We start from the raw sequence: 25,389 nt of genomic DNA, 5'->3' as shown, positions 1-25,389 counted from the left end.
CAGGCCTCCCTGTGGGCACGGACCAGCCCCCGCAGCAGGTGGGCTGGGGAGAGAACCCCCCCCACCCCCCACTCCCTAGATGTCCCCCACCCCACCTCTCGGGAGCGTTCACACCTCGGAACACCTCAACCGCAGCACTGTGAAAACCAAACCTGCCGTTCACCACAGCGCCTGCCTCTGCTTCCCCCCCCCACCCCGCCCCGTGCGCAGCAGGGGCTCTGGCGGAGACGGAGCCAGGGAGAAACGCCCCTCCTCCCCCCCCCCCCCCCCACACACACACACGCCCGCTGGCAGGTGCTGCCCCAAGCAAGGATGGAGAGCGGGGGGGGACTTGGGGGCAGGGCTGTCTGGTTATTAGGGGACGTACAGCACCTAGCGCAATCCCAGACTGGGGCTTCTAGGCAGACAGTGCTGCCCAGTGGACAGAGCGCTGCACTGGGCTTCAGGACGCATGGGTTCTATGACTGGGTCTGCCACCGGGTGACCTTGGCCAAGGCAGGTTCCCTCTCTGTGCCTCAGTTTCCCGTTGTCTATTCAGCTCTTTGTCGAAGGGACTGTCTCTCACACAGCGCCTGGCCTCACGGGCTCCCGGGGTCTCCAGGCGCGCCCGGAATACCAAACACAACACTGCTACACAGCAGCGAGGCCCAGCCAGCCCCAGCAGCTGGGGGTTAAAGGGGGCGGCCTGCTGAGAAAGGGAAAGGCAGGGGCGGTGCCCGGCCGGGACTTGCCAAGGCAGGGCTGGCTCAAAGCAGCACAGAGCTGGCCAGCCACAGCTTGCCCCGAGCACCCAGTCTACGCCAGGGGTGCCAGCAGGATGGGGACAAGTGCTTTAGTCTTCGGGGCAGGTTGTTGTAATCACCAGGGCCTGCCACGAGGGGGCGACACAACCATTGACACGAAGACCCCATAGCTGAGGGCGTTAAGATCCCACAGCTGGTAGCGCCCTTAATCCCCTTCCTTGTGGGTTGAGACCCTCCAGGGTCTGCCACTCTGCCAGCTAACGTCACAATGCCCCCAGTGGGCACCAAACCCACGGCCCCCTTGGTCCCAAAGCACGACCCTCGCCTGGAGCACGTCTGTTAGCCCAGAGGCAGTGGCCCTTTGCACGATCCAGCCACCAGAGGGACCAAGAGTCCCCAGTTGATGTGCTCGAACAACAGCAACTCCCATGCTTCAGGCCTTCAGGGTCAGGAAGGAATTGCAGGGCGGCCTCAGCAGACTGGACACGTGGCCTTCCTCCGTGGCACCAAGTGCTGGCTGCTGCTGCTGCGGTCAGCAGGCACAGACACCAGAGAAACCAAGCATGCAAGAGGCTCGCGAAGCCGGTATTGCAGGGATAGCGTTTACCCAGCCCTGTTTGGAAATCTCCCGAGCATCGTCCCCCGTTTCCTTCGGCACAGCCGAAGAGGCAGGGAGCTGTGCTGGAACAAATGCAGGAGGAGCCAGATGTGACATATGATCTAGCCGCTCCTCGCCTGGGTACAAGGGGGGGGGGCGGGTCTGGGATCCCTGCAGGATCTCGCCCCTCCTGGCGCACACGTTAGCCTGACTCAAGTGGGCTCAGAAAGCGCTAAGGGGAGAGCCCCCGGGAGGCAGCTCCTAAAGAGAGACGTAGCACTGGGAGCCCCCTGCGTGGGGGGGGAAAGGGTCCCGCTTTTTGTAGCTCATTGTGGCTCTCCACTCCCACCACGCGCTCCACAGGAGCCGTACTCTGCCCCCCGCCCCCACACGCCCAAACTCCTCTCCTGCCTCAGGCCCGGGGCTCTGGGTGCCCAGACAGCACGCGAGGCTCAATGGTAACACTAGCAGAGCGCCCGCCCTGCTATAACAAAGGGGGAGCAGATGCCCTACGCCCGTTCCAGGCGGGAACCGGCTGCGTCTACAGGGCGAGAAGGGGTCACAGACAATTATCAGCCACCTACTGAGCTTCTGGGTATTACAAGACTCTGTAATTAATTAACCGTTTATTAAACCCTCGCCCTTGCTTATCAGCCCTTTATAAAATAGAATTGGAGTCCTGAGCCGACTAAAGCGCCTCCCCGACTCCCGAGAGTCCCCACCGCACAGGAGGGGAAACTGAGGCACGGTGCGCTGCCTTGCCTGATTTCAGCAGCGCCAGGATTCCTAGTCCCCTTGCTCAGCCCACGAGGCCACGCCGCCTCTGCTACAAGCTTAGAAGTATCTGCAAAGTTGCTCCGCGCTCTGCTTGAAACCCATGGGGTGGGGGAGTCCTGGGCCATTTTGACCCCTGGGCCTGGTCACAGCCATGACTCAGGCCCAGAACTGAGCCCCCCGCCTCCCTCTGGCCTAGTCTGGTAGGAGCCGATCTGGGCTGGGAACCCCTCGCCCCCCTCACGTGGGCCGAGACAGTCTCCCTTGTGCCCCAAAGAGAATTAGGTGCAGGGCCCGAGATCCCCACTGGGGCAGAGCACCCTGGCACAGCGCAAAGCGGGAGAGGCCTGCCGGCGGGGGCTGTACTCACATGTGTGCGTCTTCTTCATGGCGATCGGGCCTGCAACCAAGAGAGAGACGGGATGAGACAACAGCAGAGGGACCTCCGCAGGCATCTCCTGCAAGAGCCTGACACCCCTCCCACAGGGCAACTGGAGCCGCATGCCCTGTGGCTAGGCAGCAGGTAGGACCCGGCCACACATCACATGGGGGAAACTGAGGCACCAAGAGGGGATCAAACGTGGAGCCGGCAGCAGAGTCCGGAATAGAACCCAGGAGTCCTGACTCCCAGCCCCTCTCCACCAGCCCCTTGGAACAGAACCCAGCAGTCCTGATTTCCAGCCCCCCCTGCTCCAACCACTTGGGCAACTCACTAAGCCGCTCCGGGCCTCAGTTTCCCCCTTCTGTACAAGGAGCATAACAGCACTGTCCTGCCTCCCGGTGGGGGCTGTGAGTGTGAATCCATTAGATTGGGAAACCCTTGGGGGCCAGATAAGTACCTTAAATAGGTGGGGGTGCATAGGGGTGGATAGACAGACAGACAGACAGGGTTATAGGTATAGATGGGGTACATGGGGATAGACAGATGGGGGTGAATGGACAGACTATCTATCTATGGGGATGGATAGATAGGCGCATAGGGATGGATAGATGGACCATATGTGTGGGTAGACAGACAGAGGGGGGTGTATGGGGTAGGTGCTCTCTGTCCCAGAGCAGAGACCGCTGCCCCCTGGTGGAGAAGGGCGGTAACACAGCCACTCGGCTTGTAGCCAATGAGCTGCAAGTACGCGGAGGGGCACCTGCCAAATTCCCTTCCCAGCCCCTTTTTATTGAAAGGCTTGGACCCTGGCTCGGCTCTTCGGGCTCCTTTTCTCTTCAGGAGAGATGCCACAGCCGCACGGACAGGCCTCGTGCGCCCAGCCCGCGGCGGGCGTTCAAAGGGACTCGGTGGCGGGGCAGGAATCCTGCCGCCCAGACGCCCCTGGCCGGGGGGTGCCGGTCGCGCCCTGCGTCGCCGTCTGTGACGTGACGGGTGCCGGGGGGGGAGAGACATCAGCAAACCCTCCCTGCCCCCAGCTCTCCCGCGTCTCGCCGGAGGGGCTCCAAGCGTGCTACAAAACGTGAGGCTCGGCCCGCCCCAGGTCACACGGCATCTGTGGCAGAGCTGGGAAGGGAACCCAGGAGTCCGGATGCCCAGCCCCCGCTGCTCTAACCACTGGACCCCGCTCCCTTCCCTCCCCAAAGCTGGGAATGGAACCCAGGAATCCTGACATCCAGCCCCCCCCCCTCCCCCGGGCTCTCACAATCCCAGCCCCCCACAATGGACACTCCCCTGGGCTCCTGGCTGGGCCAGGCCGGTTATGCTCTGGGACCCGGCCGGGTCACTTTTGCTGGGGAGCGCAGGGGGGTTGGTTCCCAAGCTGCCATCTTTACCACTAACGTCCAGGAGCCGCCGAGCACAGCCCCCCTCAGCCTGCCAGCGCCCCAGAGCACCAGGGCCCAGGCGGCATGAAACCTCACGCCCACGGGGACCAAGCCACGGAAACGCAGCACCCTCCGTAATTGACTTAGAGAGCATCCACTCCCCCCTCCGCCCTCCCCCCCCCCCCCAAGGTACAGCCCAGGGCTGGGGGGCAGGAGGAGGACTGGGATAGTGGGTGCGGGCTGGGATTGAAGGGGAATCGGCAGACCTAGGGAGTGAGAGAAATATCTTAATCCCAACCCGCAGCCCCTTGCTATTCCAGCCCTGCCCCCCCAGCTCTGCAGGCTACTACAAGGGGTTAATTGCGCCTCCCCCCCGGCCCCCGGAAAGGGAGACTCAATCAGATTACCCCACTGAGCGTCCGGAGCGCCCAGCGTCCCTGCGGGCCCCAGAAAAAGCCGCACGTTTGCCACACCGCCCTCCTAAGCTGCTTTGCTATTTTCGCTCCTCGCCTTAACCCCCGTGGCTCCGGGGCCATCTCCGCACGGGGCTGGAGCCGGCTCTCTGGACGGGGCCGGCCGAGTGCGGAAAGCTCCCCCCGGAGGGATCCACCCAGGGCTGGCAGCTGGGCCTGCAGGGTGCGCTCAGGGCCCCATGTGTCCCCCTCTGCAGCTGGGGGAATCCAGCCCTACCTGCAGGGGAAGCTGGGTCTGGCCCCGGACCTGGCCTTTTCTCCCCCAAAAAGCTAGTTGTTTGGAGGCTGAGGGCACCCCCTGCCCTTCCTGGAGCTGAGCCTGTCCCAGCCCTCCCCACGGGGCGAGGCTCGAAGCCAGGATCTGCCCTCCCCCCCCCCGATTCACAGCCCTCTCCCCATCCGGGACACGCTCCCCTCTCAAAGGCAGAGACGTTCCTGGTTCCTCTCAGGGACCCGGAGCTCAGTCTGGGGATGGGCACACGGGGGACCCCGCTCTCGGTGCAGGGAGGAAGACCCGACACCACAGGGACCCCGCTCTCGGCCAGGATGCAGCACCCAGCGCAGTGATCTTGGTCGGGACCCCCTAGGCACTCCCGTACTATCAGCCCCACCCAGGGTCCCGGCCCCCGGCCCAGCACACCCCAGGGCGTGAGTCCGACCCTCTGTGCCACCCTGCGCCGACTCGGCTGCCGGCTGCCCCCTGCCGTGCAGGGTTTGACGCAGGGCGGGGCGGGGAGCGCAGTCCAAGCCCGAACCTGGCCTCGCCTGAACTCCCTGCTTACATAACCCAGCTCCTGGGCCTTGGCCGCCCGCCAGCCACACATGTCTAATCCCAGCATGGCGAGGCACCTGAACAAACGGCGGCAGAGGAGTGGCTGGGGCTGGGACCCCCTCGCAGCCATCGCCTGCACAGCCCAGCAGCGCGGGTGCAAGGCCACCCTGTTTCCCTATCGCGCTTTTTGTCCCAGGCCACAGCCACACACTGAGATGCAGCCACCTCTGGGGTGGGGCGTGGGAGCTGTTTATACAGGGATCCCTCTCCCGGCGGGGAGATGCAGCCACCTCTGGGGTGAGGCACGGAGGCTTTACAGCAGTCTCAGAGCAACGCTGCACAGCAGCTCGGGGGAGGGGGCAGCACCGGGCTCTCCTCCGGCTGAGCGATGGGGACGCCAACCCAACCTGCGCTGCAGGAGCACAGAGGGGAATGCCGGACCCAGACCCCGGGGTTCCCCTTGGCTCGCCAGCTCCCTGCCTGCCCCCACTGGGCGGTCACAGCCGTTGCTCGGGGCTGACTTGTGGACCGGTGCCCCGTGTGCTGGCCAAGTGGCCCTGCCGTCCTCTGGGAGCTGACTGGTGGTCCCAGCTCCTCCCGGGGAACCCTGGAGGGTTTGCTCCCAACACGAGCAACCTGGGGCTCGTGGGCCTGGGCCGAAGCTGCCCGAGGCCACTACAGCCATGCCAGGGCTCCCGAGGGGGACTGGAACGGGGCAATTCCTGCCCCACGGACCTCTGCAACCCCTTCCCACAGAGGGGACGCTGCCGGACACTGGGCACCGCTGGGAATCGCTGCTCACTTCCCCCAGTTTCGCCCTGGCTTTTTAGATGCCGGACTGGCAGCTGTACAGACACCAGGCGAGTTTCCTGCCATTCCCCCGCTGACCTAGCTGGACCCATCCCCCCGGGTTGGTGACTCCCCACGGCTGCTCCAGTCCTTGTGTCCCCTAGTGCCTGCAAGGTGGGCCGGGTCTGAACTGGCAAGCTAGGGATTAAAGGATTCCCCCCACCAGGGTCCCACCTCCCATCCTCGGTCCCATGAACCAACCCAGGGCAGATGCCCCTACTTAGCCTGTCAGTTCTTTGGGGCAGGGACCATCTCTGTTCTGGATTTGTACAGCACCTTGCTCACTGGGGCCTGGTCCATGAGTGGGGCACAGTGCAGACAGGAATAATAATGCCTCGCTAGGGAAGTGTGGGTTCTGTCCCCCCACTCTAGTAGCTGGTGAGGATAAGAGTCTACTATAGCTACCAGCTAATGGTGCTGCTCCTTTAGCTCCGGGGTGGAAGATGGTGCTTGTAGCACAGAAGATCCCAGGTTCGTACCCTGCCCAGCTCCGCTGGGATACTGACAGTAGCTCATTGCAAGCCCTGCCCACGCATCCAAGGGGGAAAACAGCAGAAATCCATGATCTGAGGCCCCTGCAAAAGCCCCGAGAGAACCACGTCCTACGTCGCTATAACTTGTGTTAGGGCAGCGCCTAGAAAAGTCAACAGAGATCAGGGCCCCATCGTACCAGGCACTGCACACTCGGCAAGAGACTGTCCCTGCCCCAGCTGAGATCAGGGCCCCGCTGTGCCGGGCGCTGCAGAGACACACAGCCAGAGACAGTCCCTGCCCTACAGAGCTCCCAGTTTACCACTCTGAGGCAGGCTGATTTCTCTCCAGTTCACAGATGGGGGAACTGACGCCCAGGAGATGGGGGACATGCCAGGGCTCGTACGGGAAGTCAGTGGCAGAGCCAGGATTCAAGCCCATCTCTCTAGACCCCCAGGCCAGCGGCTGGCTACCCTCTCCCCGCCCAGGGGGAGCAGCTGCCTGGCGTAATGGTTGGCACTCAGGACTGGGGCTCCTGCGAGCTGCACAGGGAGTACCCAGAACCCAGAGCTCTTATATAACCGCACACCTAGGCTGTTAAAGGCAAACAACACGCCCTTGGAAGGCAGCTATTACATAACGATCAACACACGCACACCCCGCCGGGTCCCACCACTTCGCTGGCACAGGGGATCCGACCTCTCCCGGGGCAGGGGGAGGAGTCCGTAGGAGCAAAACAGCACGGCAGCTGGGGACGGGCGGACCGTCGCTACACAAGGTGCTGCAGAAGAGCGGCTGGAAGAGGGGGGGGGGACGCAGACCCCGAGGGCGGCTGGTTGGACAGTGACAGGGCGGCTCCTCAGTCCAGATCTAGACGGGCTGTTTCAGCGGCTGGATTATTACTGGTGCGACCGGGTCGTGTGATGCAGGCGCAGAGACACCCCGGCCGAGATCAGAAATGGGGGTGGCCGGGAAACAAGAATTCCATTTCGTCAGAACATCAGAGCACTTCGCACTCGGTTTGAGAAAAGAGACCTCTGGAAATCTTCTACAAAACTCCAGGGAGACAAACCTCAGAATGCCCCATGTCCTAATGGTTATGGGGCGTGGAAGGCGCAGGTTCAAGTCCCTGCTCTGAATCGGGCACAGAAGGGATCTGAATCAGTGTCTTCTACATCCCAGTGAATGCTCTAACCACTAGGCCATTGGCTCTTCTGGGATCTCTCCCCCTCCAAACATCCATCCCGGACCTGAGAAACCTGCCTGGCGAAAGTTCCATCACACCTGGTACATTTCAGCCAAGTTTCGGTTTCAACAAATTAATGTTTTCCGGCAAAAAAAAAACAAACCCCACAAAAACCCAACGTTTTGTTGAAACGCTCCCATCGGGGCGCCATACTGCCTGGTGCTGCAGACGCACAGTCCCTGCCCCAGCTGAGACCACGGCCCCATGGTGCCAGGAGCTGCACAGACACACAGCAAGAGACAGTCCCTGCCTCAGCTGAGGTCATGGCCCCATGGTGCCAGGAGCTGCACGACACACAGTCAGAGACAGTCCCTGCCCCACAGAGCTCCCAGTCTAAACAAGCAAAGGGAAGATTACAGTTTTCAGCTTCGGAGACCTGAGCCCAGATGTAGCTTTGGCTGCGATGCAAGAGGGGAAACGGGGATGGATGGATGGTGATTTCACACTGCCAAGAGATGCGCGTCCACATCCCAGACACCATCGGGCGATCAGTCGTCATTTGCACCAGAGCGGCTGCCAGGGAGCTGAGAAACCATCCCGGAGAATAACGTGGAGCTTTTCAAGTGTGAACTGCACCCCCCATGGCCATCAAGAGGGAGCGACTTGCCCTGTATCATATATTTGTACAGAGTCAGTGGCAGAGTGGGAAATAGAACCCAGGAGTCCTGACTCCAATCCCCCTCTGCTCTAACCACTAGCAGCTGCTTCCCTCCCAGCATAGCACGGTGGGAGCGGGAGCCGAATTGAGACTAGGGCCAGAGCGGCAGAGGGGTAGGTGGGTCAGATTCGGGGGCACTGGCAGGGCTGAGATAGCAGGGGGGCTGCGGGTCGGGCTCAAAGGGGACCGGCAGAGTTGGGGATGGAGAACGCAGGGCTGGGATAGCAGGGGTTGGGTTAGCAGGATTGAGGGGCACCAGCAGAGTGGTGTGCGTGGGGAGATCCGGGCTGGGAAAGTGGACCCAGGGGGCCCCCCGAATCATGTATAAACCTGATCCCCGACTTAGCCCACTGCCCAGCCCTGCCGGGTCAGATGCAGCCTCTTCCCAGCCAACCCTTCACCGCGCATTCCTGCCAACACCGAGGAGGAAGGAACTATCCCAGAAAAAGCCCTGTAGCGAAATCGCCGGGGAGCTGCTAATGCCACGTGCCGGTCGGCATGACAGCCCCCTGTCCCGACCCGCACCCCAGCCCACCGCCTGCAGGCTGGATTCATCGCGCTGGCTGGAAAAAGGAATCCATCTGGCTGCAGAGCGAGGGGTGGAGCTGGGTCCTACCGTCCAGATGTTCACATTGACCGCAGCCCAGCTGTGCAACAGCTGCCTTCCCGAGGGCCCCTGAGCTCCAGAGAAGGGCCATGCGACCCTGCTGGTCCCTGTCCCCAGCTCTGTACCCTGGAGCCCAGGAGTATCAGCTGCCCAGGGAGGCGGGACATGAAATTACAACCAGAGACAACTGCCTCACAGCCTGGTTTGAGAAGGGGAGGCTGGGACGGAGGCCTGGCCCCCCTGGAGATCCGTGCGTATTGCTGGCACACTCTGGGCATGGACCTGTGGTGTGGGGGTGACAGCTTTGGGTTGGAACTGGGGAGATCCGGCTTCAATTCTTGGCTCTGCCACAGGCTTCCTTTGGCCAGGCGCTTCGTCAGCCTGGGCCTCAGTTTCCCCATCTGCAATACGGGGACCATCACCCCTTCTGCGTGGAGGGTGAGCTCTTCGGGGCAGGACCTTCCTTCTAGGGGCTACCATGTCCCACCCAAGCACCCCCACGCCCCAGCCCGTGTAGCAGCCGACATCTAACGCGACGACGCTCTCCTGGGGAGATGACCCCCCCTCCCCCCGCATCAGGCTCCAATCTCGGCCTTCGGCAGCCAGTTCTGCCGCCAGAGAGAGGCATCCTGGAAAATGACACTGCTTAACGGTCATTAGCCTCCTGCCTCAGTTACGTCAGCGCAATAATCTCCCACCTGCAGAAGCGGATGGGGCCGGGGGGGTGGGGGTGGGGGGAGATATTTATCCATCCAGTAAACTCCTTTCCTTTCTCCGAGCTAATTCCCTGCGAGACGAAAGTAGAAAGGTTTTCACCGGGCGTCACAAAGCGGCTCGTGGTAAAAAATCCCTTTACAAATAGCTCCCCTTTCGCAGGGCGCAGGCGCACAAACCTATGAGAGGGACGGGTCTGAAGGCACGGATCCTGGAGCCCTGGCTACAAAAGAGGCGGGGGGATGGGGGAGGGAAGACATCTGGTTTGATTTACAATCCAAGGAAAGCACAGGCTCCCAGAGCACCAGCCAGGGCTGGAGTCACTCCCTGCGGAGGGCAAAGGGCCGGTCCACACAGGAAAACCGACTGCAATAATAACTCGGAGCAGCTCCATGGTGGGGACGCTCTGTACCGATCCGTGTCCCCAGGGGGATGAGCCCAAACTGAAACGCTCAAGCAACACGTGATGTCTTTAGTCCCTGCACAGAATTGTGCTCGGCACCGGTTCCCTCCGGGGGTGAAATCTTGCACACACAATGGTCCCTCCAGGAGCACAGCCCTACCCCAGCCTCAGCCGGGATGGGACAGGTCAGACGATGGCATTCTGCCCCCCACCTCACCTTCTGATGGAGGATACCCCGGAGTTTGGCAGACAGGAACTCAGGGACTCTCACAGCCCTCATTGGGCAGACAGGAAAACAGCCCCCGTCCGGTCCCAGAGGGGGAAACTGAGGAACAGAATGGCAGAGTGACTTGAGTGGCAGAGACAGGACTAGAACCCATGCGCCTTGACTCCTGGCCCCTGTGTCTAGGACCTCGGCATGCTCCATCCAGAAGGACAGACAGAACCCAGGGGGAGCCAGGACTCCCATTTCCCAGGTGAAGCAGGGACCGGGGGGTAGAGCAGGGTATCAGGACTCCTGGCGTCTAGTCTCAGCTCGGGGAGGGGAGTGGTGCCTAGTGGTTACAGCACAGGGACTGGGAGCCAGGACTCCTGGATTCTCTTCTCAGCTCTGCCCCACCCCCCGTTTCTGTGTCCCGGTCTGTGAACTGGGCATTACAGCACGGACCCACCTTCTCAGGGGCCGCGAGGCGGCACTCCCTAACGCCGTCCAGCCTCGTAAATTCCTGAGGGGGCAGGCCCTCGGGGAGGGCGGAGCAGGACAGACGGGGGGGCTGCCCTCCTCCAAATAGCCCCGGCTTCGCTTGCCACCTGTACGGCACCAACGGCGGTGGAGCCGCCGTCCCGCCAGCAGCGCCTGCGCTTTGCTCCGGGAGGAAAGAGGTGCTATTCCAGAGGTGCTGCCGTGGCCCAGCGGGGCTTTTACGGCCAAGATTTCCATGGCAGCCTTCCCAGAATTCCACAGCGCTGACTCAGCTGCTCCTGCCCTGGAAGATCGCAGCCTCCCTGTTCCCCAAACGGCCGGCGCCCCGCCGGGACACTGCGTCGGGCGACTCCAAAGCAGCACACCCTGATCCCCCAAGCCACCCCTGCTGGTCTGACTGGATCTTTTCTGCTCTGGCCTGTCGCTGTGAGCTGTTAAACGGCGACGGCGTCCCACCCCAGAGCTGGCTGTCATTTCAGCTGGCCGAAGCCACAGCCCACGGAGCCTTCAGGGCTGGCGTGAAGAGCCTCGCAGTGCAAAGCAAACAGGGGCTGGAACAGCCCCACACCCCCGCACGGAGGGTTATGAGCTGGCAGGCAGAGGCCAGGAAAGCCCCTCTCCACACACACTGATATGCATGTTTATCTGCTCCCCGGGGGAGAAATGCTCATTAGCTAGGCAGCCACAGCCACGGGTTTAACGTGTCCTCTACAAAGAGAAATGAACCCGCCAGGGTCCCCTGGCTTTGGATCAAAATTGGCTGCTTTTCTAGAAGCTCTGCTCTAGTCCAAACAGGAAATAATTCAGGGCAGTTCTGAGGTCAGGCGAGACGGTCCCAATGGTTCCTTCTGGCCTTAGAATTGAAGAAGGGAAGCTAAGCACTGATCTACGGAGGGGAAACTGAGGCACGGAGAGACGTGACTTCCTTCATATTACACAGCAAATCAAGTGGCGGAGCTGAGAACAGAAGTCCTGGCTCCCCCTCCCCCGGCTGTAATACCTAGACCATGCACTCTCTGAGAGGAGAGAATGGGACCCAGGAGTCCTGAATCCCAGCCCTCCCCCCTCTAACCCATTAGACCCTGATTCCCTCCCAGGCCTGAGAATAGGACCCAGGAGCCCTGACTCCCTCCCTCCCCCCCCCCCATTCTAACCACTAGACCCTACGACCTGACCCTGACGCAGTGCACTTGAAATCACCAGGGAGGCGTTTGATCTGAGGGTGGGGAGTGGGGAACGGGCCTCAACTGGATAAAGCCCCCCCAGGGGAGGGGACAGCCGGCGGGTGGCTCAGGGGTGGCAAAGGACATGGTGGCCACAGGTGAGGGGGGATGGAAGGGGCGGTGCAGAGCTGAGTGGCGGGCAGGGCCTGTGTGAGCAGGAGAGGAAAGCATGCCCAGCTGGCAGCTGAACTCTGCCCCTCTCCTCCACGGCACCGTCCAGCCTCCCGGTGACGTGACCCGGCCAACGCGGCTTGGGCACCGGGCGCCTCTGGTGGGCAAGCCCCAATGGAGACGTTATCCCAGCCGGCAGCAGGAAGATCCTGATCTGAGCGGATCCCCGTGGGCTCCCCGGCGCAGCACGAGCCCCTCTGCTTACCAAGACCACCCCCGTTACCAGGCCCTGCCCGGCGGCCTGCACCGCACCCAACGCTGCGCCCCTGCGCGGCGTCCCCAGCACCCGCCTGCCAACCCAGACCTCAAGCCGCACGGCACCAAGACAGAAAAGATCATAACTCCACGCTTCAAATCCATGGTCCGCCCACGCCTGCAATACTGCGTGCGGTTCTGATCACCCCATCGCAAACAACATACGTCTGAATGGGAAAAACAGCAGAGAAGGGCAACAAAAATGATGAGGGGGGTGGAACAGCTTCCATTGGAAGAGAGATTAAAATGGCCGGGGCTGTTCAGCTTGGAAAACAGACGACTCAGGTGGGGAGATATGACAAAGGTCTATAAAATTGTGACTGGTGCAGAGAAAGTGACTAGGGCAGCGTCATTTACCCCTGCACATAACACAAGAACCAGGGGTCGCCTAATGAAATGAATAGGCAGCGGGTGTAAAATAAACAGAAGGAAGGATTTCTTCACCCCACGCACAGTCAACCTGCGGAACTCACTGCTAGGGGATGTCGCGAAGGCCAACAGTATAAGTGGGTTCAAAAAAGAGCTAGCTAGGTTCCTGGAGGATAGGTCCATCGATGGCTATTAGCCAAGGGGGTCAGGGACACAATCCCATGCTCTGGGTACCATTAAGCCACTGACTGCCACAAGCTGGGACTGGACGACAGGGGATGGGTCACTCAATAATCGCCCTGTTCTGCTCATTTCCTCTGAGGCACCTGGCATTGGCCACGGTCAGAAGACAGGATCTGGGGATAGATGGACCACTTTTCTTAGTTCACCAGCCTGCACCCCACACGGCAACTGTCCACCAGGCCCCCACATAGCACCCATCTGCCAGCCTGCACCCCACGCAGCACCAAGCCATGTCCCCATGCCATGCACAGCACCCGTGCCCCCACCTGCCAGCCCCCGGGCCCCCACGGCACCCGCCCATCAGCCCATGCCTGGCACAGCTCAGCACCATTCACTGTACCGCTGCACCGAGCCCGTGCCGGGCCCAGCACGTGCCCAAAGGTCCTCACCAAAGACGGCACCCGCCAAACCACACCACACCCCAGTGCCATGCACCCCACCCACCGCCCCAGCATGGCGGGATCCAGCTCACAAGCGGCCTGCCAGGCTCCCCTGCCAGCCACTTTCCTCAGCGCATCGCTGCAGGGCGCAAGAGCCTTCCCCTCCGCACCCAACTCCCCTCTCCAAAACCCCACGTCACTCGGAGACTGGGTTGAGGGCACCTCTGCCCTCGCCGGCCTGCGACTTGTGAATCCTCCCCCTTGGCGGCTATTCATTAGCCTTACAGGCAAGATGCCAGGGGACAAGTGTGGGGAGGAGATTGGATGGGCAGGCCAGAGACTAGCCAGCACTAGACCCATCTAATCCAGCTGCGGCAAGAGTGACTCCCCTGGGAACGGGTAGGCCAGCTCCCTCTGGCTTGCACGGGGGCCTAAGTCCGACAGAGGGACTCTTGGCTTGGAAGCTCCTTGGGGCAGGGACCATCCCTTTGTCGGGTGCTCGTACAGCCCCTCGTGCGCGTGGGGTCCCCGATAACAGAGCGAGACTGGGCGGGGCTAAAGCGAGCGAGAAGCAAAGCATCAGCATCCCATGCTAGGAGCAGCCAAAGCAGCATCTGCACAGAGGGTCAGACCGCGGCCTGCTGCACCGGTGCGGCGAGATCTCTGGGCACAATGCCAACAGGACCGGTGATGTCCGACCTCCTTCCACACTGCGGCTCCCATTGCCATCCTGGGACCCCAGGCCGGGTGGTCCCCTGCCACCTTTGCAACCCCCTCCCCAGAAGAACGTCTTTGATTACACCAGATGCCTTATTTTAACTCGCTCCAATGGTTTATGAGCCGTTAACCCACTGCTGCCACCTGCCCGAGACGTCCCCTGGAGTTCTCTGCAATGAATTGCACCTGCTCATGCCTGCTCTAAGCCAGGGGACGCCATCTCAGCACCCAGGGGTGCCAGGTTATTGGCAGCTCCCCTCTCTGTGGGACGAGGGCTCCAAGGGCTTGCTGGGCCTGAAAGATGGAAGGAGCTGGCCTCTGCCCTTTGCAGATGTCCTCAGTCTGACACCGGGGCCCAGCCCAGATGCTGGGCTAATGCAGAAGCTCCTTGCCCCGGCAGCTAGGGGGCTGGAAAGGTAGGGGGAGGGTGTCCCCTGTGCACGAAGGAAAACGAAGAGCTCCGTCCACGCGCTGACTGCACCAGGCCGCCCGGCGGGCGGGGGCTGCTCCGGCGCAGTTTCATCTCCATTAAAGAAGGGGTGAAGCCCAGACCGGTGGAAGAGACGCCCGCGGCTCGCCAGCGTTCTCTAGCGGGATCCGGCGTGGCCGGATCTGAATTGACCAGAAGGGATGAAGAGAGGGCAGGGTGAAGTAGGGTCAGCGAGGCCGGAGCGGAGCCGGGGCCCATCTCGCCGGAGGGGTGAACTGAGGGAGAGCCGTGCAGAGGGATCCAATCCTGCCAAGGGCCCTCCATCAACTGAGGGGATGCGGGGGAACGCCGCACTTGGCGGGATCGGGTCCCTGGTGCCGCGCGCATCTCCCACCTCAGCCGGGTCCCCACTGCTGAAACGGGGGAGACTCCCGGGTGGGAATTACCAAGGGATTACGCAGCAGGCCGCGTCGAGCGCCATGAGCCGGCTTTGCCCTGCACCACGGCCAGCGCATTAACATGATTAGCTTACATCCCACTGGTTAAAAATACAAGTGGGGGGGAGGGCAACACGCGAAGACGTGCGGTTTGCAGGGGACGGGGCCGCTTTCACATTCTCCCTCGTCTTAGAAGCCAGCCGTTAAAATCAGCCTCGAGAGGGGCTGGGGGTTGCCCTCGGCTTCCACCGGGGCATTATTAGGTGCATTATGGTAGCACCAGCGGAGAGCGCATTGCGCCAGGCACTGTACAGACACAGAGCAAGAGGCAGCCCCGAAGAGCAGACAGTCTAAATGCACAGAGGAGGGAGGGGAAACCGAGGCACAGAGGGAAGTAGCTCGGTCACTGGGACTTGGCCAACGTCTGGGATCCCTGCTGCGATGGAGACATGAGGAAATGGAGATCACAGGCCTCTGTGCTTGGGTGACCCCACCCTGAGCGTTGCACAGCATGAGAAACACACCGGCACCTCCCTAGCAAATTCTCCAGTGGCGTGTGCCACCGTGTATCCCAGAGGCGGCTACAGACGCCCTCGCCGCGAACCACACCTGACACATGCTCTCGGCCAGCTGACCGGTCCTTGCTGTTCCTACCACCACCAATTAGCTCTTATATAACACGGTCTGATTAATACCTTGCCGCCGCGCCTTTCATCCAGGCCGCGGTACGCTCCTTGTAAAAGGCTGGCCGGTATTGTTATGCCCTTTCTACAGATGGGGAAACCGAGGCACAGTCCCAGCGTCTCATAGCAAGCCCAACAGTAGAGCTGGGAATGGAAGCCAGAACTCCTGACTCCCAGACCCCATCCCGCTCTAACCACTAGACCCTGCTCCTCTCCCAGCACCGGGAATATGGCCCAAAAGTCCTGACCCCCCACCCTCCCTGCTCTAATCACTTTTCTCTCTCTGTTTAAATGCAACCAGCCTAGGATCCATGCACACCTAATGCTAATTTCTCTCACGCTGCAGACTCTGCCCCAGGACAATAACCAGAATACTTTGAGACCGAGCATAAGAGAGCCTTTCGCCCAGGGTTCGGGGGTTGTTTTGTTTTTTTTTTTGCTGGGCAGACAGGCCCTTAGTCAACAGTTGTCTGCTGGGACCCCAAATGCTGAGGGCATTCATCCGCCAAGGCCTCTCCCCTTAGGAGATCTGTGCGCCACGGATGCGCTGTTCTCACAATGGGAAAGGGGCTTCCACCATCTGATGCTTTTATAACAGCCGCGCTTGAACCCCAGGTCTCCAAGACAGCCACACACAGGTCTGCGTTAGCAGTCCAGCCACTGGAGGGGGATGTGACAAAGGCTTTTCCACTTCCCCCACGAGAGCTCCGGGCCCTGCAGAAGGAGGGGACAATGGAGACACGGTTCCTTGAATCTCCCATAGGCCTGGAGCAATCTATGGTACATGCCTGGCCTCCACTACCATAGTATTTGAGCACTGCACAATCTCCAATGTATTTATCCTCCAGACCCCTCTGTGAGGCAGGGCTGTTATCCTCATTGTATAGTTGGGGAAACTGAGGCACAGAGCGATTAAGTGACTAGCCCAAGGCCATGGAGGGAGTCTTTGGCAGAGTAGGGAATCAAACCAAGTCCTAGGCCAGTGTGCTACCCACCCGGCCATCCTGCCCCTGCAGTAATGTGTTCATGACCCAGCTGGGATTCGGTCCTCCAGCCAGGCACTGGACCTTTCCAAGGAGAGGCTCCCACCCAAAGGGAAAACAACAGCCTCGTCTGCGTGACAGCAACGCAGCCGGCATTAGGCAATGGAGCCATTGCCAGCAACCCGGCGCCTCCCAGTGCATCCACCACTGCCCACTGCTGCATCTGCATGGCAGCATTAGCCAATGCCCTGGGAGCGGGCAGCCAGCACACATACCATAGTACTCGGATCTCTGCTTGTGAAGTGCCCAGGGATCTGGGACAGCAGCGCTTGCATTCATTTAACCTCATGACACATGCCTCCCCCCTCCCCAGCCAGAGACAAAGGGAGGTGGTAAACCGAGGCACAAACCCCCTAAAGAGTGGAAGAGTTGGGAAGGGACCCCCAGCGTCCCCTTTGCTCTCTCCATTAGGTCACCCTTTCTCACAGGGCCAGGGATAGAACTCAGGAGTCCTGACTGCCGGTCCCCACCCCAGTCTATCCCCGGGAGCTCCCTCACTCAGAAACCAGGCACAGAACCTAGGAGCTCTGACATGCGATCGACAGATGCTCCCCGTCCCAGTACTCAGAACAGAACCGAGGATCCGTAAACCCCAGTCCACTGCTCCAACCACTAGACTGCACTGCCTTCCCAGGCTGGGAAAGGAGCCCAGGAGTCCTAACTGCGAGCCCTTTGACCACACTCTCCCTTCTCAGCTCTGGAAAGGGGTCCCACGGCAGTAGTCCCATGTCCTTAGATCTAGCCACTAGACAACACTGCTGCCAGCACTTAAAGCCGGACAGTAAGTGGATGCAGGAGGGTGAAGATGCACTGGTTTTAGCCCTGTGAGCTCTGACTCAGTGGGGAAACTGAGGCACAGAGGCTAAGCGACTTGCCCATTTCACAGCATGGAATTGAACCCAGCTCTCCCAAGTTCTAGGCCAGCCGGCCTCTCCAGCATTTCACTACGAGCCCAGCCAGGGTTCGGGTCCCCCGGGCCTAGCAATGAATAGCTGCAGCGACATCCCTCCACCCTGACCTTCCCCAGTTCAGGAGCAGGTTTCTGTGATCAGGTTGACACTGCCCGTGAAACCTGCCTGGGACCTGAGGTCCCTCCTCACAGCTCGTCCTAAAGACACCATAGAGTCAAGCAAGGAAAACGTTCTGCAGGCCCATTGCCTAAACCAGCCCTTGCTCCGTCCCTTGCACTGGGGATGCATCTGTTGTCTCAGATGCCAGCACAGGTGCCTGTCCCAGCAGAGCAGAGCGCGTTGCTGGAGTCTGCAAGCAACGGCAAAGCTCCACAAGCCATCCCCCCCAGCCCCTCTGAGTGCTGGGCTCCACACCCAAGGAGACCAGGTGGCGGGACCAGCTGTGCAGAAGGCGTGAAAGGGGTCTCGCTCCAGGAGTCAGGGGCGCCAGGACTGACAGCACCGTAACTCGGAAGCTGGACAGGCAGCCGCGAGATCTGCATCTCCACGGCACACACACAAGTGAGCCCACAGTCAGATGCTCCCTGATTTAATGCCACGCCGCAGCCACCGTGCAAATCACTTCATGAAGGTTCTGGGCAGAAGCAGCTGATTTTGTTTACAACTCAGGGAGAAAAATCAGAGGGAGGGAGCATCACAAACTAGAGAGACCTGAACTGTAAAATCCAAAGAAATCCACAGGTACGTCACGCCTCTCGGAACCTCCAGGCACCAGGAGACCTCGTTAGGTGTATTACGGTGTTGCCTAGAAGGATCCCAGCTGGGATCAGGTCCCCTTTGAGAGAGCATCCCCGCCCCAAAGAGTTCACAGTGTGACCAGGCCAGACAAAGGAAGGGTCATTGTCCCCACTGTGCAGATGGGGAAACTGAGGCCCAGAGAGGTGAAGGAATTGAATTAAGCTCTCCTGCTGTAGGACAGCGACTTATCCACTAGGCCATCCTCCCACCCCTAAGCAAGGGGGTAGGACACAGAGATCCGCTACCACCCGACTAAAGGAGACTCTCCCTTTTGGCGGAGCAGTATAGGGCGCATGACACAAAGCTGCTCAGTTCTGATCCCCTTCGGCAGAGGGCAGCGTGGCATACAAACCCATACACTGCCGTGAGGGGGGAATGTTCCTGGCCGGCACAGCTCCACTGCCGATGGGCCAGGCAGGAAAGCAGAGGGCCACAGAATGAAGCAAAACCAGGCCACAGCCCATGGAATAAACAATCCTGGGGCCGAGCCGGGGTCGCCAAGTCAGTGAAATGAGACAGGACGAAGTGGGGAGAGAAACGTCCCTCACACGTCTAGGTGCTCCCGCCGGGGTATCTCTGCCCCGCTCGCTGGCCATGCGGGGAAGCCTCCTTCAAGCTGTCCACTGGGGTCAGATTCGGTCCCAGTCTCCTTCTAGCGCCCCCCGCCCCACTCCCAGGCGCCCACCGACCTGACGCCAGCAGCGCTGCTCTGCTCTGCCCACCTCCCCGGCAAGCGCCACCGGTGCCCCCTTGTCCCGCCGGTCTCCAGCAACCCAGCCAGCCAGCGTGGTGCTCCCCCTCGCTACCTGCCCCTCGCCAGCCACCCTGATACCCACCAGCCGCCCCCTCTCACCAGCCGCCCCGATACCCCCCTATTGCCCCTATGTCCCCCTGCCCCCTCTCGCCAGCTGCCCCCCCAACTACCCCAAAGTCCCCCAGCCTCCCTCGCCAGTTGCCCCGATGCTCCCCAACTACCCCAATGGCTCCCAGCCAGCTGCCCCCCCCTTTGCCAGCTGCCCCCCCGCGCCCAGCTGCCCCTCGCCCCACCTCTGCCTGCTCCGTCCCGCTGCCTCTTGCCGCCGCCGGGCTCCATGGGCTCCGCTCCGCTGCGCGCTGGGGCCGGACCCTCGGCGCCTCTACCGGGCCAGCCGGGTGCAGGCAGCCGCCGCTGGGGGAGGGAGGGAGGGAGGCGCCGGGCCGGGGCGGGCCGGGCAGGGGAGAGGAGTCGCTCCCCGAGGAGCGGCGGCAGCTGCACTCGCCGGCGGGCGGGAGGCAGCGGCGCCCCCGCCCCCCCCCCTTTGTACCCCAGCATCCTCCCGGCCCCGCCCCCTTTGCACCCCAGCATCTCCCCCGGCCCAGCCCTGCACCTTCCCAGCCCAGCCCCGGAGGTGACTGGGGGGGAAGAACCTCTCCGAGAAAGGGTCCTGCCCCCCCAGCTCAGATTTTTTGTAGGGGGAGCCCCATTTCCACCCCCCCCCCCAATTCTCTGCCTCCGGGGTATAAAGCTGCCAGCGCAGCCCGGGCTGGGAACGAGTCTCCTCCCTTGGGGAGGTCGCTGTGGTTAGCGGCAGCTTCCTAGGGAAGCCGGGGTTTCGTGGGTCACTGAACTCGGGTGGGTGGGTGCGTGTGGGGGGGGGTCAGGACTCCTGGGTGTTAGTCCCAGCGCTGGAAGGAGTGTGGAGTCTAGTGGTTAGAGTGGGGGGCGGCTGGCTGGCTGGCTGGCTGGCAGGACTCCTGGGTTCTATTTCTTGCTATCCAGGTGACCTTGGGGGAAAACCAGGCTTCGTGCCTGTTTCCCCCATCTGTCCCACAGCAGACATTGCCACTGACAGCCTCTTGCGGAGGGGCTGGGGAATGTCAAAGCAGGGACAGGCTTTGCCGACTGCCTTCCAGTGCCAGTCACCCCCTGCCCCAGCTTCCAGGCCTGGCCACCACGCCCCGAGCCCCCCAGGCTGCAGAGCCCCAGAGAGATGGGACAGGAAAAGACCCCGCCACCGGCCCAGCTCCCCGCTCAGGGGAGACAGGAGTGAAACTGCAGGAGTCCCGTGAGTGCAGGACAGCAATGGGGGAGGCTCCCACCAGAGGCTGCCCCTGCCCTCTGCAATCACCTCTCCAGAACTTCGCTTCGACGGACCCACATAGAAATACCCCCAGTGCTTCCCCCTGCTTCCATTTCCTCCCGCCCCCTTCCCTCCAGAGGGAAACCCTCCCACTTTCTCCCCAGGGCGCTGGAGAGTGGGGTCACCCCCACCCTCTGCATGGTAGCGACCAGCTCTAGATGGGGCCCACTGAATGTGGCTGGGAGAGAGGGAGTCCAGGCCCCCTCCAGCAAGAGATGCTCCTGGGGCAAAAATGCAAGAACCCCCCAGCTGGGGGGGGGGAGGGGTGGCAGAGGGAGCCCCCATCCCCAGGCCTTGGGAGACAGCAGAGCCCAGAGGTGCAGGGAAGGGAGCTATGGTCCCCCCTTGTGGCAGTGCAGGGCACTGCAACCCAGCAAGGGGCAGAGCTAAGGGTAGAGTGGCCCGGAGGCCTGAATCTCGCTCCGTGCCCCACGGCCTCACCGAGTTCCCACGCAGGACCCGTCCACCCTAGGGTGAACAGAGGCCCCAAACTCATAGGGACAGCCCCGATATTCGGGGGTTTGTCTTACATAGGCACCTATTCTCCCCCACCCCCAGTCCCCATTTTCCACACTTGCTGTCTGGTCACCCTACTCCATCCCAAACTCCCCCCCCCCCTCCCAGCCGGAGGGGTTCCCTTCCTGGTGCAGCCACGAACCTGGGGCAAGCCACTTTGCCTCAGTTTCCCATGTCTAAAGGGGGGACAGCATGAACCCGCACGGGGGAAAGGAAGCTAGTGAATGTTTGCAAAGTGCTTTGAGATCCCTGGGAGCCTGGGGGTGCTAATGTCTCTGGCTGCCCACGTCACCTTTCCGGCCGCCGTGCCTGGAGGTGCCAGCAGCACCCTAGATTTCCTGGGGGGCTGAGCACCCACGGCCTCCCCTCCCCCCACAAGGAGCCCCCTCCCAGGGACCAACCCCACCCCCGCCCGCGGTGACCATGGCCCCTGGTATTTTTCCACGCGTGGCTCGGGGGAGCAGCGCTCGATTAGCCGGGCCTGGGCGCCCGCGTTACACAACCAGCGCCGGGTCGGTGCGGGAGGTTGGACCGGCCCGAGGGCAGCCCGCCCCTCCCCCGCCACACCTTCGCCGCGTGACCGGCCCTGCCCAGCCGGGACCCGCCCCCGGGAGGCACGTGCGGGCAGCGTGGGCAGGGGCTACTCCGGATTTACACCGCCTGCCCCATTGCCTGCCATGGGCTACTCCGGATTTACACCCCATCCCCCCATTGCCTTCCATGGGCTAGTCCAGATTTACACCACATCCCTCTATTGACTTCCATGGGCTACTCCTGATTTACACCACATCCCTGCATTCATTTCCAGCGAGTTACACCCTATTTACACTAGAGTAACTGAGAACAGGATTTGGACCTTAGGGAGGGGCGCAAAAGGCCACTGAAGTTACCCCCAGGGTGAATCTGGCTCTACTGTTTTGGTTTTGATTACCTCTTTCTTGGGGTAAAATTTGGGGTTGAAATGGCAGGGGAAAGCCCCCTGGATCCACAGTGCTGAGAACAGAACCCAGGAGTCCTGCGCTGCCCCACCACCCCCACAGACAGAGTGGACCCAGCCCCAGATAATGATGCACCCTGAGCAAATCACACATGGTCCTTTGCCCTCTCCCAGCCCCAAAGAGCAGCCCATGTAACGTGGGGCAGCAGGTGCGTACTGGGGTGGGGTGGGGGGCAGGCCTGACTCCACCAGGCTGCTTGGAATAATTAGGATCACCTGCCTGTTCAGGAGGCTCAATCCCGACACCCTCCCTTTCCCCCCTGGCCCTGCTGTCCCAGCCCTGGGCTCTCCGCCTGCCCCACAACTCTGCCAGTGCCCCTCAGTCCAGACCTGCAGCACTCACTTCCCCCCTATTCCTGTGCTTGGCTTCTCTGCAGCTTTGCTCCTTAATCCCAATCTGTCCCCCTCCGCATGTAGACGTCCCTCACAATAGGGAACAGCCGGGGCGGAGCTGGATCCGAAGAGGAATTCTGGACTGAGGCTGGACACAGCCAGACCCTGTGGTTTTCTCTGGCTCCTTGCTGCTGATGGTCCCTGGCTGTGAGGCCAGGCTTGGCCAAAGCACTGTTGCTTCCACCTGGGATGGGAAAGGGGGCTCCCCAGGAACCTATCAAAGGACAAAGCCCCTTACCCCATCCGGGTTCCCCCCGGCAGGCCCCCGCGGTTTGGCTAAGGAGGATCTGCCTTGGACCCCATGCATCCCAGCCCCCTGGGCCAGCCAGACAAACACAGGGCGGGCCAGCCAGGCAGCATCAGGGCAAGTCTCCCCGTTCTCGTCGGGCAAGTCACTCGCCAGAGCTACGCCCATTGCGAGACGCAGCTGGCACCCGGCCGGGCGATGCTGCGGGCTCCTGGCACTGAGCCACCCAGCTGGGGAGAGAGGCAGGGCTGCGTGGAGCACGAGGGAAAGGGCCTGGGCTGTGGTAGCTGCATGTGGGGCCGGGGAGGGTCTCTCGCAGGGACCTAGGGGGTGTCTGTGGGGCGGCCGCAGCACCAGGCTGCAAGACATGGGGTGGCTATATTTGGGGGGGCTGTGTCAGGGGGGTTCTGTCTGGGGGTGTGCATGTGTTCTTGTGGCATTGGGATGGGTTTGTGCAGAGTGTGATTGGTCGGTGTTGCTGTGGGTTGGAGTGGGGTGTGATTGGTGGGAACGGCCTTGGATGGGTGGGTCCCCGGGGGTGTGATTGGTGGATGTGGGCGGGTTTGCGCGGGTGTGATTGGTTGGTGTGGCCGGAGGGGGGGTGTGATCGGTGGGCGTGCAGGAGCTGTGGCATGTCCTGGTGGGGAGCCGCGTGGAGGTTCACGTCTCTGGTCACGTGCCATCGGAGAGGAGAAGCGGGTGAACAAGTTTGGCTGCTGGCACGGAGCAGCCCCGGGAGGCCGGGCACTGGGCGTGCCACAGAAGGAGTGGCAGACAGAGCTGGGGCTCCGAGCAGCTAATGAGCCGCTGGCCCTGGACAGCTGGCGTCTGGGTCCCGCGCCTGCCGCCCTCTTGCTCCTGCACCGAGACTGGGAAAGGGACATGCCAGCCTGTAACCCGGGGACTTGCACCCACGGGACCAGCTTGGCCACCTGCGGCTAGATCTCAGTGGGCGGCTGCTCCTGAGGCATCGTTCCCCCTAAGATGCCGCCCGGGGTGAAAGCCGCCCGCTGGCCGGTTACCTCACGTTTGCCCAGCACCTTCTGTTCCACCGGAGCCTAATGATCAGTTCTGAAATGCAGCCACCCCGGGGGTGGGGCGCAGCAGCTATGCAGCAACGCTGCCCTGGGATCCCTCATCCGGTGCTGCAATGCAGGGTGGGTTTCACCCAGCTGCCAGGCTTCCCCCCAGAGCTGGCTGCATTTCAACACTGGCTGAGCCGTCCCTGCGCGGCGTTGGGGGGCTGTCAACGCTGGCATTGATTGTCCCCGGCTGGTGCTGCTCAGAGAGAGGCTAAAGGGCAGCATGGGCCTCAGAGCCTGGCCTAGACGGGGCAGGGAACGAGACACGTCAGCAGGGTGGCGGGTGCTTGAATTGCTATTTGCTCCAGTGCCTGCCCCCTTTGGCGTTGCAGCCGCCAGGCTGGCGCTGGCAGGGGGCTGAGCCTGGGGGCAGGCTGAGGGCCGCTTGCAAACAAGGCCTGGGGCAGAGCGGGGGCTGCGGAGGAAGTCACGTCCTGAAGGTTACGCTCCCGAGAGGGGCTGAGAACCTGTGGTTGGACGTGAATCAGAGATTCCAGCCCGCGGGGGCAGGGACGCGCTAAGCCCCCCCCCCTCCGCGGCTACACTTCAGTAACATGCGAACTAGCTCGGCTCTGCCAGTGCTCCTCAGTCCTGACCTACAGCCCCTCTCTCCCCCCGCAACCCAGCTCTGGGCACCCCCCATCACTGCCAGTGCCCCTCAGTCCTGACCCACAGCCCCCCCCCCATCCGAGTCCTGGGTTTCCCACCCCCACTCAGATCTCCTGATACCCCTTGATCCTGACCCACAGCCCCCTGCCTTCGGGAACCCCAGGCTTGAACAGCAGGGGCATCCGTGGGGCTCAGCGTGTGGGGGAGCCCAGGGCAGGAATAGCGGAGGGCTGCAGGTCAGGATTGAGGGGCTCCTCCACACACGTAACCCCCAGGGCGGAGCCACGCAGCTCTCGGGTGGGTGCTTTGCGCCAGCCTCCCGTGCGTTATGCGAGGGCCGGGAGAGGGGCTGACGGTAAGTGCTGCCCACACGGTGCTTGACATGCGCAGGGTTACAGGAACAGCCCTGGACCCTTATCTGCCCCTGGCATCTCGGCCGGGCGCTAGGCAAAGCTCCCGTCTGGCTCGTGTGCCTTGCTCGCCGGAAACCACAGTCACCACTTGAAGTAAGAGGCCACCAAACGCCCCTTCCCCAGCTCGCTGGGGGGCTGGGCCCCCTCTTCCTTCCCCCTCACCCCAGCTGGATGCAGCGGTGCTGGGGGGGAGTGGAAACTGAGCTCCCCTCCCCCCTCCACGGGAGGAAGAATAGGTGTGTGAATCAGGCTCTGGGATCAATTCCCAGCGTGGCCAGAGGCTCCCAGTGTGACCCTGGGGGTGTCACCGAATATCCCAGCTCCAGTTTCTGCTGCCAGCAGCCAGTCTCCAGGCATCTCCCCTTCTCCGTGGCAACAGCTGGAGGGATTCCCTGCTCACCCATCCTGCCGGTGAGCTGGCCAGGTTCCAGGCCCCCCCCCCCCCCCCACCCTCACGTGCCAGCTGTGGCATGCACATCCCAGCTGTGCCCAGCGTCCAGCAGTGCGTGGCCATGTGCGCTCCAGCTGTGCCCAGCCTTCTAGAAGAGGCGTGTGTGAGCCAGAGGGGCACAGG

At 62.0% G+C, this 25,389-nt stretch overlaps 1 protein-coding gene across 2 annotated transcripts in view; it reads right to left on the bottom strand.

Moving 5' to 3' along the window:
• The window catches only part of RORC (RAR related orphan receptor C), a 57,834-nt gene extending 38,235 nt beyond the window's left edge, over positions 1–19,599 (bottom strand). Inside the window, exons 1-2 of one of the 2 annotated variants that reach the window (XM_067569389.1) lie at positions 19,486–19,599; positions 2,486–2,515 (exon numbers count right to left, since the gene is read on the bottom strand). In XM_067569389.1, the coding sequence (XP_067425490.1) occupies positions 2,486–2,515; positions 19,486–19,531 (76 nt within the window). In that variant the 5' untranslated portion in view covers positions 19,532–19,599. Of the gene's footprint in view, positions 1–2,485; positions 2,571–19,485 lie in introns of those variants that run through there. The other variant, XM_067569388.1, reaches the window with a different exon arrangement.
• Positions 19,600–25,389: the final 5,790 nt, after the last annotated feature.

Source organism: Emydura macquarii, unplaced genomic scaffold, assembly GCF_026122565.2.
Source record: "Emydura macquarii macquarii isolate MOO-44397 ecotype Brisbane River unplaced genomic scaffold, CSIRO-AGI_Emac_v2 contig_2924, whole genome shotgun sequence".
Taxonomy (NCBI): domain Eukaryota; kingdom Metazoa; phylum Chordata; order Testudines; family Chelidae; genus Emydura; species Emydura macquarii.
This window is presented reverse-complemented; position numbering and strand designations above follow the sequence as displayed.